At 37.9% G+C, this 15,906-nt stretch overlaps 1 protein-coding gene across 3 annotated transcripts in view; it reads left to right on the top strand.

Moving 5' to 3' along the window:
• The first annotated feature begins 430 nt into the window (after positions 1 to 430).
• LOC129765016 (neurogenic locus protein delta) overlaps positions 431 to 15,906 on the top strand; it is a 40,384-nt gene continuing 24,908 nt past the window's right edge. Inside the window, exons 1-2 of one of the 3 annotated variants that reach the window (XM_055764787.1) lie at positions 431 to 1,161; positions 8,473 to 8,775. In XM_055764787.1, the coding sequence (XP_055620762.1) occupies positions 1,102 to 1,161; positions 8,473 to 8,775 (363 nt within the window). In that variant the 5' untranslated portion in view covers positions 431 to 1,101. Of the gene's footprint in view, positions 1,162 to 2,826; positions 2,986 to 8,472; positions 8,776 to 15,906 lie in introns of those variants that run through there. The other 2 variants (XM_055764786.1, XM_055764785.1) reach the window with 2 other exon arrangements.

Below are 15,906 nucleotides of genomic sequence, written 5' to 3'. Positions count from 1 at the left end.
AACACCATCCACGAGCCCCTCGAAAAAAATTTTACGTTGTCAGAATTGACGTTTGTCTTCGATTTAGTTGGGCTATAGCCCAACGAACGGGAGCCCAACTAAATCGAAGCCCAACTAAAGATAGCCCAACGAGTGAAATTCAACTGTATACATAATATTCACGCTTGTTCACGGAGGGGGAGAGGGGTGTCTGGGATCCTGGAATTGCTCATATTTATCTAGGGACTGTCCACATACCATGTAAAATAAGCCGTTTTCAAATGTTGCGATCGATACTGTAGTTTTGGTATCCTCCGCATTAGCGCTTCAATCGTATATTTTACCTCATTCTTTATCTTCATTTGCTTCTTTCCATATCACCACGAAGTATAATCGGCAGCTGCAATGAAACAAAATGACGCGTAGAGAGCGACAGAGAAAGCATGTGGATGAAGTAGTAAATTATGCTGGAAAGAAAGCTACCGGAGCAGACGGAACACACTGTGTCAGCGGCTTCTCGCATTAGTCTTGAAGAACACGTTGCGCGGTGAGGATTTACTTTTTCTTGTTTGTATAGTGCTGAGACAAAAATCAGTGAATCAGTGAATGTACATGACCTTCTCAGTGGATGGAAAAACTCCCACGGAACACGAATGCTATGCTGTTGTTTATAAGCAAATGAAAGGATACTGTGATTCAATAATAATTTGCATGCGGAATGCATTAACCGGTCACCGCGAAGCCGGCAAGGAAGCAACAAGCAGTGATAATAATAGTGAATAATTGTGAATATACGTCGGGAATACTGGCACAAAATTATACAGACGAAAGGCCAGTTTTTGTTGAAGCAAAATGAAATATAACAATTTTTTTATCATGACCCAATAAAAGTGAAGCGGTATTTTAGTGTTTAGCAAATCGTGAATTGTGCAACAAGCAATGTTACCGAAAATCAAAAGAAAGTACAGATGAACGTTTCAAGTTCGTTTTCCTACAAATGAGAAAACCAAGGCTGCCATTTTTTGGTACCCTTCAACAGTTTTAAGCATAATCTGCCACTGACTACCAAACTGACTATTCAGTTATCATATTACTCAGCAGTATCATCAATACAAAAGCATAATGAACAGGATTTACTTTTTTTCTGTCGTATGCTTAGCTTCAATGATTTTAATAAAAGAGGTAAGTAACCACTAATTAACTTTGCAATAACAATGGTTTCTTCAGTTTTTGATCTTCTGCTAGTAGGAAGAATACATGCTACATTTCGAGCACAATATTGCATTTCTTGGAATTAGTTGCAGCTAAACCTATATAGGATCAAGACGCTTTTTTCACATATTCCTTCATTCGTTAACTCTAATCGTGGCTGCGCAGCCAACGAATCCGCAGAGCTATTTTTCATAACAGGTCAGAGAGGAAATCTCACGGTATTTTGCAGGCCACCTATGTACAGCTGCTGTGTTTCAGACAGAAGAGAAAGGCAAACTGGCAATTGGGGTGCTTCTTCATTCCATTTATTATTTCTTGTTTCCTTTTGCACATATTCGTCTGACAAAACCTACCCACCTTACCTTATAGTTTTTTTTAACTTAATACATTTCTGTGTGTGTGGTGTACCTGGCATTGATGATGAATATTTCCTTCACGTTTATACTATCGTTAACACGTTGGGTAATATAAAACATAAGTTCAACTGACACTGTGATAGTTGGAAGGCGAGGCATGAGAACCTATAGAGAGTTTACGAACACACTTAAAAGTCTTTCGATCCAGTTCAAGGGGATTCCCTTTGTGGGATAAAATCAATTTAACAATTAATAGAATAAACCTTTTTAATTTTATCGTCGATTTCAACTTGCAAAACTACGGTCCAATGTGTGCATTATTAAGAACGCTAATTTAATTTTATTAATGTTCTCAGTTGTTTAACTATTTTTCTATAAATATAGTAGGAATCGGGATATTTTGATTGGATTCAAATTTCCAAAAATAATGTGTAAACATGAATAATTTTAAACCTCACCTTTAAATTAAAAAGGAACAGTAGCTTTGTTTGTAAACTAGCTTATTACAGAACATTCCAAAAAATTAATACGATTGCAATGTTGTCCCCACGATTAATCTATTTGGTCAACCAACTCCAGCTTTTATTCCAGTCATTCGAATAGTTCAATTTAGCAATTTCGTATATGTAATCTAACGATGATTTGAGCATGTAAGGATTTTATTATAATTTTTCAAAAAACCGAAGGTCGTGCATATCATTGTATTGTTTATACAATATAGATTTGTCCATACTGAAAAGAATCAAAGGGAAAAGTTTTGCTTGAAGGTTTGATTTTACAAAGAGTTGAAGGCCACAAATTTCATTTTCGGATTATGCAGAACCATAATTATTATAGATTATGTTATCGTTCGCAATTACTATTCTCAATTCATAGTTTTGCTAATAGGAATATCATTAATTTGTTTTAAAAGTAATTTAATGATGAACATTGAAATACACGATGTTTGATTATGCTTTTTTCGATTTAATTATTAGCTTAACTAAGATCGTAACACCCCTGGCACTGGAAGAAGATTATCTGTACATTTTCATACTCCCTCTTTCTCAGGCTCATTCTGTATATCTTTCTCTTTGTTATTCACATATTTATATTTGCCCCCCGCTCCTCTCTTCCATTTACGACTGTTCATGTATTCGATACTGGTGCAATGGAGCGCCTCAGCCATCCGCTTGATCATTACTGATGCTGTTGTTGTTATTGTTAGATTACTTGTGTTGCAGCCTGCTGGAATATAGCAGAGTTCGGTGTACAGTGTAAACGAAGTAAAAAGGTGGAGGTATGGCGAGCTTAAAAAAGAATGGAAGGAACGAATTGTTTTCCCACGGCACACGATTCGCCGGTCAGCGCAGGGCTGTGCAATAAGCTTAGCGAGTCAAGTAAAAAGAAGAATATAGGCGAGAGAGGCAAGCAGCAACGTAAACCGGTGACTACAGCGGTATGTTGCTGTGAAGTATAAATTTTGTTTTAAACGCACGAATTAATTCAATTTAATATACTTTGCATATTATCCAGCGCTTCTCCCTCTTCAGCCTAGTATATCAGAGTTGTGCTTCACTCCAAATGATAGAAGTTTTAACTTTTCGTCGACAAGTGCTGCTTTCGAATCATAATCGCCACATTTTGTTACTTTTTTTGTACCATGAATGTATCTCATATATATGTCTGTGAAGCTAATTTTAGTACGATATCTTGGAGACAATATGCAGGAAAATTCTGAGTTCGGTAACTGATGTTAATATAGCCTATGAGATAATGAGTATTAGTAGCGGAAGCATGTGAAGGGTCATGGTTGTATACAATTGACATGTATCCTTTACCGTTTTGTCTCAAATTCGGAGCACTTAATTTTTAAATATAAAGTTATTGAACTTTAATATTTTAAATAATTGATTAATAAAAACCCTAACATTCTTTGTGGTACAGGCTTTATTTTAACATCATTCACAGGTATCGATACTGCCTAAAACTTATAATACTAAGCATTTGCAGAAAAGTGACTGTCAAAACCAGCGATGAAATGTTTGCGTAGGCAAATTCGGAATTTGAATCAAGCCTCGTAGCACAAAGTCCAAATCCTGGTGTGTCATATTTTTTCGAAGAAGATTAGCTAATTCCCTTCAATTTGATATATCGATCACCTAAATCGGTCTAGTAGCTCAGAAGTAATGATTTTTTTGCATTTTAGGTGTTCGGAATTCGAGAACATATTTTTAGTTTTTCAACGTGAATATGAATTTGTAAATTGATTTTATGGTAGCCAAATGAAAGAAAAGGCTTTATTGTACCCAAAAACCACAATAATTTTTCGAAAAAGTACCATCTTGTGTATTGAGACACTGTTTAATGGCCAACCTAGCTTAAGTGTTCGGAATTTGAGACAAAACGGTACTTCAAAACAGCTATGGATTGTGTGGTTTTTTTCCATCGCGTTTTGTTAATTTGTTTATTTTTATTAGAGGTCAGTTAAAAAAGACAATGTAAAACAGCATGCATTGCTTGTTGTACAGTTCCCAATCACAGAAAATTCACCAAAAAGAACAGAAATTTTGACTATATTCGATAAACAATATTATACCATTTATGATTAAAGCAAAATGTCATTCAAATGACCAGCGCGACTTTTTTGCATTGACGTATACTCAATGCACCATTTCCGTTGGAATGGTAAGAATGCTCATGTGCGCAACATGCTCATGCATAGATCCGAAAAGTCTCGGAATCAGGTTACGGGTTATCCTAAGATCGTGGAACTGCCCGCGTAATAAAATCTATAGTAACCATAGTTCGCCATTACCTATGTTGAAAAAGAACATCTATCGCCATCGATTCCATCAATTTTTAGAAAGAAATAATCAGTTAACATTTCGCAATGAAAATCGTAATTTGTAAGTGTGAATTAACATGTTTAACGTTTATTCGTATCGTTTTGATGCGATGAAAATATGTTTCTCTACCATGTTTAAAAATGGAAACGAAAACGCTATTCAGAAAAAAAGAAATCCTTATGTAATTTAATAAGTGATAAGTGAGAACCACTGGCGAAAAGAACCTACAAATTATTGAACGTGTCATATAGAAAAGTTTTAAATTTAATGAAATAAAACCTTCGAAAAATTCAGTTTGTTTTCATTAGTATTTTCAATCAATTTTACCCCCGTGATCTATTTGCCCCCGGTTGACGGTACGATCATTCGATTAAGGCGAAAATACAAATCTGGTGGCTAAAACTGTGAATGGTGTTATGGGTTCAGAAACTTTAACAGCCAATCGAGGGGCTCAAAACTTTTTTGGATAAGAAAATAAATTAATACATTATTCAAAGTATTGACCATCGCTAGCTGCTAATTTTTCCCAACTTTATGGCAATTTACGGATTCGAAATCGAAAATGTATCCTTCCAATTTATGGTAACCTTTTCAGAAATGAAGTGTATTCCACTCAAAGCGTTCTGCATCGACTGAAACAAATGGTAGTCGGAAGGGGTAAGGTCTAGAATATAAGGTGAGTGACCTAAAATTTCCCATCCGCTATTTTCCAAATAGTTTTTAATTCAAATATCAACGTGAAATTGAGTGTTGTAATGATTAAATATTATCGACTCAAGTGTGGTCGCATAATCTGGTCGTTTTTCGCCAATAGCTCGCTTTGAATGGATCAATTGTCGCCTGTAGGAGTCTTCATTGAGTGTGTTTGACCTCGTTTTAGCAGCTTATAGTGGATCACACCTTTTTGATCCCACCAAATACAAACTATTACTTTAGCACTGCGAATATTCGGATTCGGCTTTTTGAAGGTCTGGATTCGCAGGGCTTTAACCCTTTGCGGTCGTATTAAATTTGGGTGTGGATGTCGTAGTGGTCGGAATTATTTTTCCTTGAAAAAGCAATGATACATGCAAGATTATGAAAAATAAACATTTTTTAATTTTTTTTGTGAATTATATGTATACTAGCTGTACTGTGGCACATTGTGGTTGCATGGTTCAGTTGAATTTTTCATTTTTTATGTTGTAACAACAATCCTAGATGTGGTTGGTTGTTTTGTACATTGTATCATAGTTTGAGCTCAATCGGTTCCGTACTTTTCGAGTTTGACGCATACACAAACGAACAGAACATTTTTATATATAAAGATAGATGAGTGAAATCGATAAATTTTAAATCACACAATTTCAGATCATAATTTTGTCAAACACGTGGAAAAAAGATGTTTCCATCACATAGAACACATAGTATTTGCTGAATGATCGATTTTCATTAGAAGCTAAATTTCAGAAACGCACTCAGGTCATTTATATATAATTTTTCTTTCAATTTTCCAATTTTTTTATGCCGTAACAACATTCCTTAAAGTGTATTGTATATTGTGGCCAACTTTGAGCTCAATCGGTTCCGTACTTTTCGTGTTTTTGACGCGTAAACAAACGACCAGAACATTTATATATATAGAGATGTATTAACATAACAATGTATTTTAATGTGATGTTTTCATATAAAAGAGATTTTGTCACTTGAGACACTTATGCGATTATTCAGATAACATGAGACATTTATGCAAACAGTAGTTCTGATACTTATAAACAATTTTTTCCATCACACCAAAGTGTTACAATGGCTAAATTCTGCTGTTATGATTTTTGTCCCACATTCCCATGCATTCAACACACTGTGCGTTGTCTTGTGTGGGTGACTACTTTGTTTGATACTGAGTACCGTTATCGATTACTCATAGGAGCACCGTAACGATTCGATGCAAAAAAGACTTCCTGTTGTGCCGTTCCAGCAATATTTCGGACATGCAAAATCGCAGCTCGACATCTCCCGCTTTCAATTCGTATGGAATATAATTTCCTTGCTATTAGATGTTTCCTGCGGCTTTGAATCGTTTTGAAATAGCTTATCGAGTTACTCCTAATGATTCTGCAAACTCTGTTTGCGTTTCATACGAATCTCGATCGAGTAATGTCTTTAATACATCGTCTTCAAAAATTTTCGATGGAATCGGAAAATTTTTGTTTTTAACCTTTTCACGTATACCGTCGAACCACAGTCGTGGCGATGAGACTGTGCCACAACAGGTATTTGCTCATCATAGGGCGCCCTTGTTAGATACACATGCTCAGCAGAGTAGTGGAAAGGATCGATGTGCTCATGGTTTGGGCCGTGCTGTTGGAAATTTAATCGTACCGCAAGAGGTTAATACTAAAACCATCGCTTTTAAATCGTCCAAAACCGATGATGCACAGTCACCATAAACTTCCACAAGCATTTGATGCGCTTCAGCTGCACTTTTCTTTCAATGGAAGCATAGAATCAAAACTTCAGGAAAATTGTGTTTATTTAAAACGAAACTCGCCTTTTTTTCAACGCAGTAGAAATTGGACTTGTTGTGCAAAACTCAAGGACTTGTAAACAATATTTGGGTGACAGATGTCGACACTTCACGATTCAACAAAAATCAGCTGTCGCCGTGGGAACGGAACGAATTAAATTGCACACCCAATAGAATAAAATGTTCTGTATTTTATGTAGTTTAATGATTTAGTAAAAATTGTGTCTGCTTGCGTCTATAAGGACCGCAAATTACACGTCGTTTTAAAGCTTCCTCAGTTAGATCTCGTCTTAAAAGATTACTTTAGAATTTTTAAATTATTTTTGAGACTGCTGGGTTTGATGTCCTAACTGTTTGCTTCTGTATTTTGTGTCGATGCGATTTTTTTATTTTGTATGCCCGGATGATTTCGAGTTTCGCAGTTCTACGTTAACAATGCGGTCGTGTCGAGGACACCAACCACTCTCTATATTTATTAAATTGGCATGAATGCTTTGTAGCAACGTCTGCATTAAAATTAATGGCTAATTTCGGATTGCGATGGAAACAAAAATGACAAAAGATAATTCCATGAAATGATTTTTTTTGAATCCTGCGTTTATTAAGCCTTTTAAAAAATGTTTGCCTTTACCTGTTGATTTGCAGCGGCCATAGCGAAATCAATCAAATGTCTTCTCGATGCGAAGAAGTTGAACATTGTGAGGCTCTTCGCCTATGCCGGATGTATCCGATCCGGCATTTACAGCATCCTCTCCCTTCTGGACTGGCGATCACCCAGCGGCTGGTGAAGAAGATCGACGAAGCGTGACGTTGTGGTCATAACGGATGGCAGAGGATCGGGTACTTTACGTCTTTCACCATGGGAGTAAGCGATGGCCTCAACTATATCTCTTACACCAAGTTCCCGAAGAAGGTCCTTCTGTGGCTGACGAAAAATGAGAAGGAAATGCTCAATCCGCTGTTATTTTTTTTTTGGGCTTGCGATAACCTGGCCTCGGCCCTGTATGTCAAGAGATCGCTGAAAGAGATGGATTAGCTAAAGAAACACGTTGTACCGAATACTGACAACCCTATCATCGTTCCTAAGCTGCAACCGATGTAAAATTTATGAACGACCCTCAAACGGAGGATATACTCCAATGATTTCGTGACCAAAACGGAAGAGCAGCTGTTCGAAGAACTGAAGATTATTCTGTTTTTTTATTGGCCTTGGATATATTTCTAGTCAACTACCGCAAGACAACTCAGCAGTGCGTCTAAGCATTTTTATAAGTGATTACGTAGGAATCAAAGAAAAGTTGTTCCATTGAAATATCTTCCGTAGTTTCTCTTACATCGCCATCCGAAATTACTCCATTTTTTTCATATTGAACATGTTACGTGACGAGCGTTTTTAGAGATACAATATGAGTTTCAATTAATAAATTTGTATTTTAATTTTTTGATTCTCTGACCAATTTACGATATCATCTAGTAAGTTCACTGCACATAATATTCAGTCGTAGTTTCCAAATCTCATCAACACTGTTTAATGATCTTTTTTGCTTTAATTATCACTTATCGCAATTTTTTGTTTCATTCATTTATGCAGATTGAATGCTCTGGACTGTTTGAGCTAAAGCTGAAATACTTCAAAAACGAACGAGGGGTGGACAACGAGGGAGCTTGCTGTACTGGCCGTTCCGATTCAGAAGGTAACTGTATTGGGGCGTGTAGAACAAGATTTCGTGCGTGCTTGAAACATTACCAAGCCAAAATTGATACTTCTTCGCCATGCACGTTCGGGGATGTTATAACATCGGTTCTGGAAGGAAACTCACTTAATTTAACCGAAAAAAGTATACAAGAAGGATTCGAAAATCCGATACGGTTTCCATTTGGATTTGGTTGGCCGGTAAGTAATACACTATATATTATTATTCATCACGGAATAAACATTTGTCACAAGCGATATAAAATGTCAGAACGAATACTATTTTGAATTGGCGTGCCAGCACGCACGACCGATAAACAATATTTCCGTTGGTGCCCCCCCCCCCCTCTTATTAGCCGCGTCCATAAAGCTTGCATTTACGAAGCATAGCAAGGAGTCGTATCGTCGTAACAAACAACATGTGTAAGCACACTAGTATATAGCATATTCAGCACATCTTATTAATGAAACAGGATCACCGTTGGGGGTTGTACCATGTGCTAAATGTGTATATAATCATATTTGGACAGCCGCATCTTGTTGGAAGAAAACATCTGCTATTCAGGTTTAGCAATGCAGAAGCAGAACAGCGCTTGATGTGTAAGTTTTGCCTCGTGTTCCTCGGATATTTAATGTGCCCTTGAACAGGTCACAAGCCGTACACGCATGCCGTATATCATTTTAAAGCAGTTGTAACGATTTTAATTTAAAAAGAGATTTCATTCCAAATTAAGTGTTTCATTTTAGGAAAAAATAATTTCTTGATTTTTTCGTTTACCTGTCCTTTCACACATTTTATTCGATTTCATGCGATCAATGTATCAAACCTAACTCCAGTGTGCTGTGTAGTCGTACTAATACCATCTCTCAAATGATCGGCATAACTCATCGCCTTCAAGAATGTGCGATTGGGTTTAAAAATAAATTCTTTTAATCGTCTGGTTTTTGTCGCGTGCTTCTGTGTTGAAAAAATTCTCAAAAAAAGAAACTCCACTGTGAGAGAGATTGATTTGATTTCTGATGCGATGATTTTCGACTTCAAATGTGTGGTGGCCTTGTTGACAAAACCTGCAGTCTGGAATATTGCCTCTTGATGCTCTTGATGCATTAGAGTTTTCCTTTTGTAGTGTTAATTAGAATCACTCTTCCCAGTGATAACGTCCCAGATTCCAGACATCCAATTTCCTGATTTCTAGAAGTAAGTTATGTCGCTCGTATCTGGCAAACATCCAAATTAAGTTAATTATTTCATAAAAGGTTTTCTCGTTATCTCTGAATTTCCTATTGAGCTCTAGGTGCTTCTCAAAATAGAATATTATCGTTTTTGTTGGTCTATTGTCTTGATTTTTCTGTCAATTGGCCTAAGTTGATTTTCTTGCAGTTGGTATTGGTTGCTGATCATCAGGTTCATTGTTTCAGTGCTGTAGCTGTAATCATTCTGTGCCTTCTTTTTTTTCCAAAATATATAATTTTATCAAGTCTCATATGGCGTTAGCCACACGGGGCCGGGAGTTCAATACTTTGACAATTTTTCTTATTATCTATGTTAGTAATATGTAACCGATTACTCGCGGTTGGCTCGAGGTTAGTATTACAAGTGTTTTCGTAATTGGGATTTTGCTGTCTCCAATGCTCTGTACGTGTGCCCGACACGGGATACTTCCTATTAGAATGCAGCTGACCGTTAATCAGCAACGCCCCCCTAGTCTGTACCCCATATCTAGCGTGGTGCGTCTTTCTCGACTCGAGGAATCCAGGATAGAATGGTCACTAGCCGGCGCAATCATCAGTTCGTGTAGAGTTGTCATGAGCGGTACAACCTTTGGCTCTTGTTGAATGATCAGTGGACTGCACAACCTTTGGCCCGTGTATCTGTAAAGAGTGTGTGTATGTATTGCCGCGACTAAATAAAAGTTTATCGATCGGATAGGAGGGATATGAAACGGGGACACAACGAAGGAAACATCATTAAACGTTGACATCGACGTTTCTGAGGAACAGGTATAGATGAAGCAGAAGATCAGGATCACGGCTATCTAAGATATCCCAGACGGGGATATCCGATTGTCTGCCTTGTGCTCTCAGTGCTCTAGAGAGCTGAAAGCGAGCAGTATGGAACCGGATACACGACCAGACAACATTATGTATGAACCGTCAGTAAAGAACATTTTATCAGATCTAACTTTCCCATATTTTTCCGAAAATATCGACGGAATAACATTGGAGCGTAGATGATCTGAAGTTCCATGGATTTTTTGTCGCATGGACAGATAAAAAATGACAGAGGAATTGCAAAAGTATGGGAAGCAAACTTGGTTGGAGATGCCTGGTGAAGGGTGCACGTCGTGGGTAAGGTACTCATGGTATAAAGACATAAAACTTGACTGAGGAGTCAGTTGGAGTAGATTTTCGAAGTTATCAATCACCAATGGATTCATGATCTTGCAACGGATGAGAAATCTGTAGGATAATTCTGTGAACCGAAGAGTAAGCGGGGGTACTCCTGCCAAAACTTCGAGACTCATCGTATGTGTCGAATGCAAACACCCCATGGCTATACGCAAGCAACGATATTGTATTCTCTCCAGCTTGAGAATATGAATCCTGGCAGCTGATCGGAAGCAAAAACTGCCATATTCTAACACTGATAATATCGTTGTTTTGTATAACTGAATGAGGTCTCCTGGATGGGCACCCCACTATGTTCCGGTTATTGTTTGGAGAAAATTGATTCTTTGCTGGCATTTCTGTTTCAAACACGCAATGTGTATTCCCCAGGTACATTTAGAGTCAAAATATACTCCAAGGTATTTGAAAAACATCGAGTGCTTGATCGTTTTGCCGGATAGGTGAAGCTGGAATTGGGCGGGTTCGTGCTTCCTAGAAAAAAGGGCCATTCTGGTTTTCTCCGTACAGAATTCGATACCCAGCTTGAGAGCCCACGTGAACAGGTTGTTCAGGGTATCTTGCAAGGATTTTTGATTAGTACCCGAGATGGAAATAACTCCATCGTCTGCAAGTTGTCTCAACGTGCAATCTCTAGTTAGACAATAATCTAGCCCGTGGATGGTGTTTTTAGGTTTAAAATAAATTTTAAATGAATCATTTAAATAAATAAAATCGAATATTATTCAACAAAAACAATATTTATTTTAAACGTTTCAAACAAAATTAAACAAACAACGTAAATTCATTTTCAACAAAATGGTAGAGTTCTTCAACATGCTCGTTTTAGCCATTCAACTTCAGTGATTTTCGAACGTAGCGCGTTACGGCATACTTCTGCAACATCATGCTTCATATAGCGAACTAGGCAATCAATTGACTTGATTGCATCGCCAAAATCAGGATCTCCGGTACTAGTAATGAAAGTATCAAACGAATTACTTCCATCTTCTGTGTCTACCAACCATTCTTCTTGCATTTCAGGTTAATCATTCTTGAGAACTGATGACAAAATCTCGTCATCAGAGAACACTTCACTGGTTACCCAATCTGGATTATGATCAGCATCATACACCTGATCTTTGATCCACAGATCAATATCTTGCTCAGATGTTTTTGTTCCTGCCAAACTGTCAATCCTGGACACAAGCGCTTTGAAGTCATCATCGGCCGCTTTCGAGTCTACATTAACAGCATCCTCCAGCAAACCATCGATCAATTTCTTCCACGAATTACGTAGGTTGCCAACCACGAAATACACTGTTGAAGATTAATCTTCTTCAATCGTTCTTCGAAACTAAAGAGGAAAGTACATAAATAAAACCTCAATTAGAATTTGAATTTAAATTTTGAAAAAGCACAGACGAAAACCTATCGTGCGCATAGTTTTGTGTTCATATTTGGAATTAATTACAAAAATTTAATGTTTAATATTTGGAAATTTACCTTAAGTGTTCGTTTTCCAGAATTAATGCGAGCATCAGTTTTTTTTATACTTTCGCTTGATTGCATTTGACCGCTTGGTCCATCGGCTGGCATTCAGCAGTTACATTTGGTGGGAGGTAGATCACTTGAATCAGTCCATCGTCACTCTGTAGAGATTCGTCAACGTCATAATGACTGGTGCAATTATCAAGAACCAGCAATGCCTTTGGCTCCAATCCTCTCTCGGCTGAAAATTTTCGAACAGCGGGGACAAACTCTTCGTGGAACCATTGACGGAACAACAGTCTGGTCATCCAAGCCTTTTTGGAATGATTATATGAAACGGGAAGTTCTTCGATGTTGATTCCTCGTGGTTTTGCAGCAGTGCAAATGAAATACAACGGAAGCTTTAGGGAACCATCTATGTTGGAGCAAGGCATAAACGTATACCTTGTCTTGTTTTGCTTCCGTCCGCTTGCCACGGTCTCATCACAGGTAACGACAGAGCGTGTGGCTAGGAGCTTGATGAGCCCCCGGTCCTGGAACATCTTGAACAGCAGCTCCGCCTTTGCTTTAAGAATATCCACTGTCAGCAAAAAGGTTGGACTGCCGCTGCTGTAAAATCCAGATGTAAAGAGCTTATTCTAGCAAAGGGAACGTCTGCTCTTTCAATGTTTTTCGATTATTTACACCATATTCCTTGAACTTGTCCACCGCCTCACGAATTGCTTCTTTCTATTGGATTATTCTCGTGACCGTAGAAGATCCTACGCAGAGCTGCGATTTGTCGTGAGAATCAAGTGATGGTACTCACACAAAGATAATCAACAAATTTTGTGCTACGATTATCTTTGGTGACCATCCCAAAGCCAGTCCAATAGTGTGAGAAGAGTATTATCACAACACTAACACATGGTGAGCTTCTACTTGACAGTAGAAATCCGAGCTCCTTGGTGAGTGTCCTGTCGCTGAAATGTCAGAATAGTGCGACACTCAAAAGTCTAGCTGATGGTTTGGTGTTTGGCGATATTCACAACATTCGCCTCTTTGTGTTCGTTCTTCGTGACTAGGGATGCCAGATGTGAATATACAGTTTCATTTTAAATACAATTTGAAGAATATTGTGTTTTCAGGCATGTATTTTCTTTTCAACTTTTCAGACGGCCTTAACGTTTTTAGCGGCACTTCGCCGACTATACGTAGTAATACACGTGTCATTTGTATTAGTACTTAGTTTGTGGAATAACACGCCTTGTGTATACCCTCTATTCCGGCTCCCGATCGGGTTTGAAATTAGCAAAATGATGCATTTTGTAACCCGTTCGACTTCGATTTTTTTACCAAATTTGTTTCTCATCATTGCAAGGATACTAAATCAGCAGACATGTTCGCAATTTTACTGATATTTAGTGTCCTGTCTATTCTGTTGCAGACTTATATTTTCAGTTGCAGACTGCAGGGATATGGTATTTCTACTCTTTATGACTTGATTCCCTGCGCTAACAACCCCTTTTTTCATACATTACTTTGCTATTCTCGCGGTTACAAAAATATCTGCCATTTATACACATCAACATTTCAGTTTTTTGTCGAAGGCTTTCACAAAAAATCATCTGGCATCTCTGGAGATGATGACATTTACTCTGACAAAGGCCAACACGAAAATGACAAGTCACCAAGTATTTTTGTATACATTATACATCAAATAGTTTTGTGTACTATGTCTCTCTGGGTTGACCGCTACCGACCGCGCCAGCTGTCCAAACTGGACTGCCACAAAACGCAAGTTACGCATCTGATTAATCTTTGCTCCCAGGGAGACTTCCCACATGTTCTACGGTCCTTCCAGGCCAGTAAGAAAACTCGCATCATGTGTCTGCTGCGGAAACTACCAATCGGGCGCGAAACGGCTACGCAATGATATAATAAACTTCACAACGCCCGCGAACCGGAAGGTGGAAATCAGGACCATCAGCAGTAATTACCACATCGAGTTGAATTTTTAATTTGTGTGTTCATCTCACGTTTATTAACTAAACTTCAATAGTTCTGGTAATGATTAACTCTAAATAAAAAGAACACGCCTTGTCGGTTTTCAACCGGATAGTTTTCATGATCCGCATATAATCATGAAATGATAATTTTATCAATATACTTAAATACCATTTCATTCAAAAACCATTATGCTGCACCATGTTTATTTTAAAATTATATTTAATGTGATTTTTTAAATTATGACACCATAATATTTTTTATTATAAATGTCTGTTCATTCTAACTACAAGAAATAAATACTCGTTCGATTAATCGAATACTGAAAGACAATTGTTCGAATGAATCGAATATTGGCCCCACGATTAATCGATAACAACAGCAACAACTTCTACTTTAACGAACAAATTTAAACAACCGTCGCGATTGTCAAATTCTCAGGAAATTGCTCCTCCGTTTCCGGTTAACGTTCGTACTGGATCCTTGCAAACCATCCATTTTGAGCCTGGCGATCGAAATGAACGTATATTAAATCTACGCTAATTTTAATATCGAACTTTCTTTAAGAACTTACCAATTAATCCAACCTAGAACGAAACTCAACCACGAATGAAATAAACGTCAGTGGTGTGACAACTTTTCTGCGTTTCCCATAACAACAAACAATCGGTGTGACCCTCGATCGATTTTCGACTTTGACAGTTCAGCCCAACGAGTGAAAGTCTTTCACAAATTGGGCTAAGAGCTTAGTGCAACGAGTGAAATTCGACTGTATATCATTAACGTAAGAACTGTACAAGAGGGGGCTTAGGCAGGAGCCTTGTGGTAGGCCCATAAAGCTGTATCGAGAAGATTTCAAGCTGCCATGATTGAAAAACATGTGCTTTTCTGACAGTAAATTGTACAGGAAATTATTCAGAATTGGTGAAAGTCCACGATTATGAAGTTTCTCTGAGAGAATTTCCATGGAAACTGAATCAAATGCCCCTTTGATATCGAGCAAAACGGAAGCCATTTGTTCTTTGCGAGCAAATGCGATATGGATTTCAGAAGATAGCAGCGCGAGACAATCGTTCGTCCCTTTACCTCGGCGGAAGCCAAACTGTGTATTTGACAGCAAATTGTTCGTTTCAATCCACTTGTCCAAACGAAGTAGAATCATTTTCTCTAACAATTTACGAATACAGGATAACATTGCAATCGGCCTATACGAATTGTGATTGCAAGCCGGCTTGTTGGGTTATCGTATGGCTATCACTCTCACTTGCCTCCAGTCATGTGGGACAATATTCAGCTCCAGAAACTTGTTGAACAAGTTCAGCAAACGCTGTTTCGCCAAGTCAGGAAGATTCTTCAACAAGTTGAATTTAATCTTGTTCGACCCCGGAGCTGAATTGTTACATGAGAGGAGGGCAATTGAGAATTCTACCATCGAAAAATTCTCATAGTCGCATTGGAGCGGAATGTCGC

This window comes from Toxorhynchites rutilus, chromosome 2 (genome assembly GCF_029784135.1).
Source record: "Toxorhynchites rutilus septentrionalis strain SRP chromosome 2, ASM2978413v1, whole genome shotgun sequence".
Classification (NCBI taxonomy): domain Eukaryota; kingdom Metazoa; phylum Arthropoda; class Insecta; order Diptera; family Culicidae; genus Toxorhynchites; species Toxorhynchites rutilus.
The sequence above is the reverse complement of the archived record's forward strand: the minus strand, read 5'-3'. Positions and strand labels throughout refer to the sequence as shown.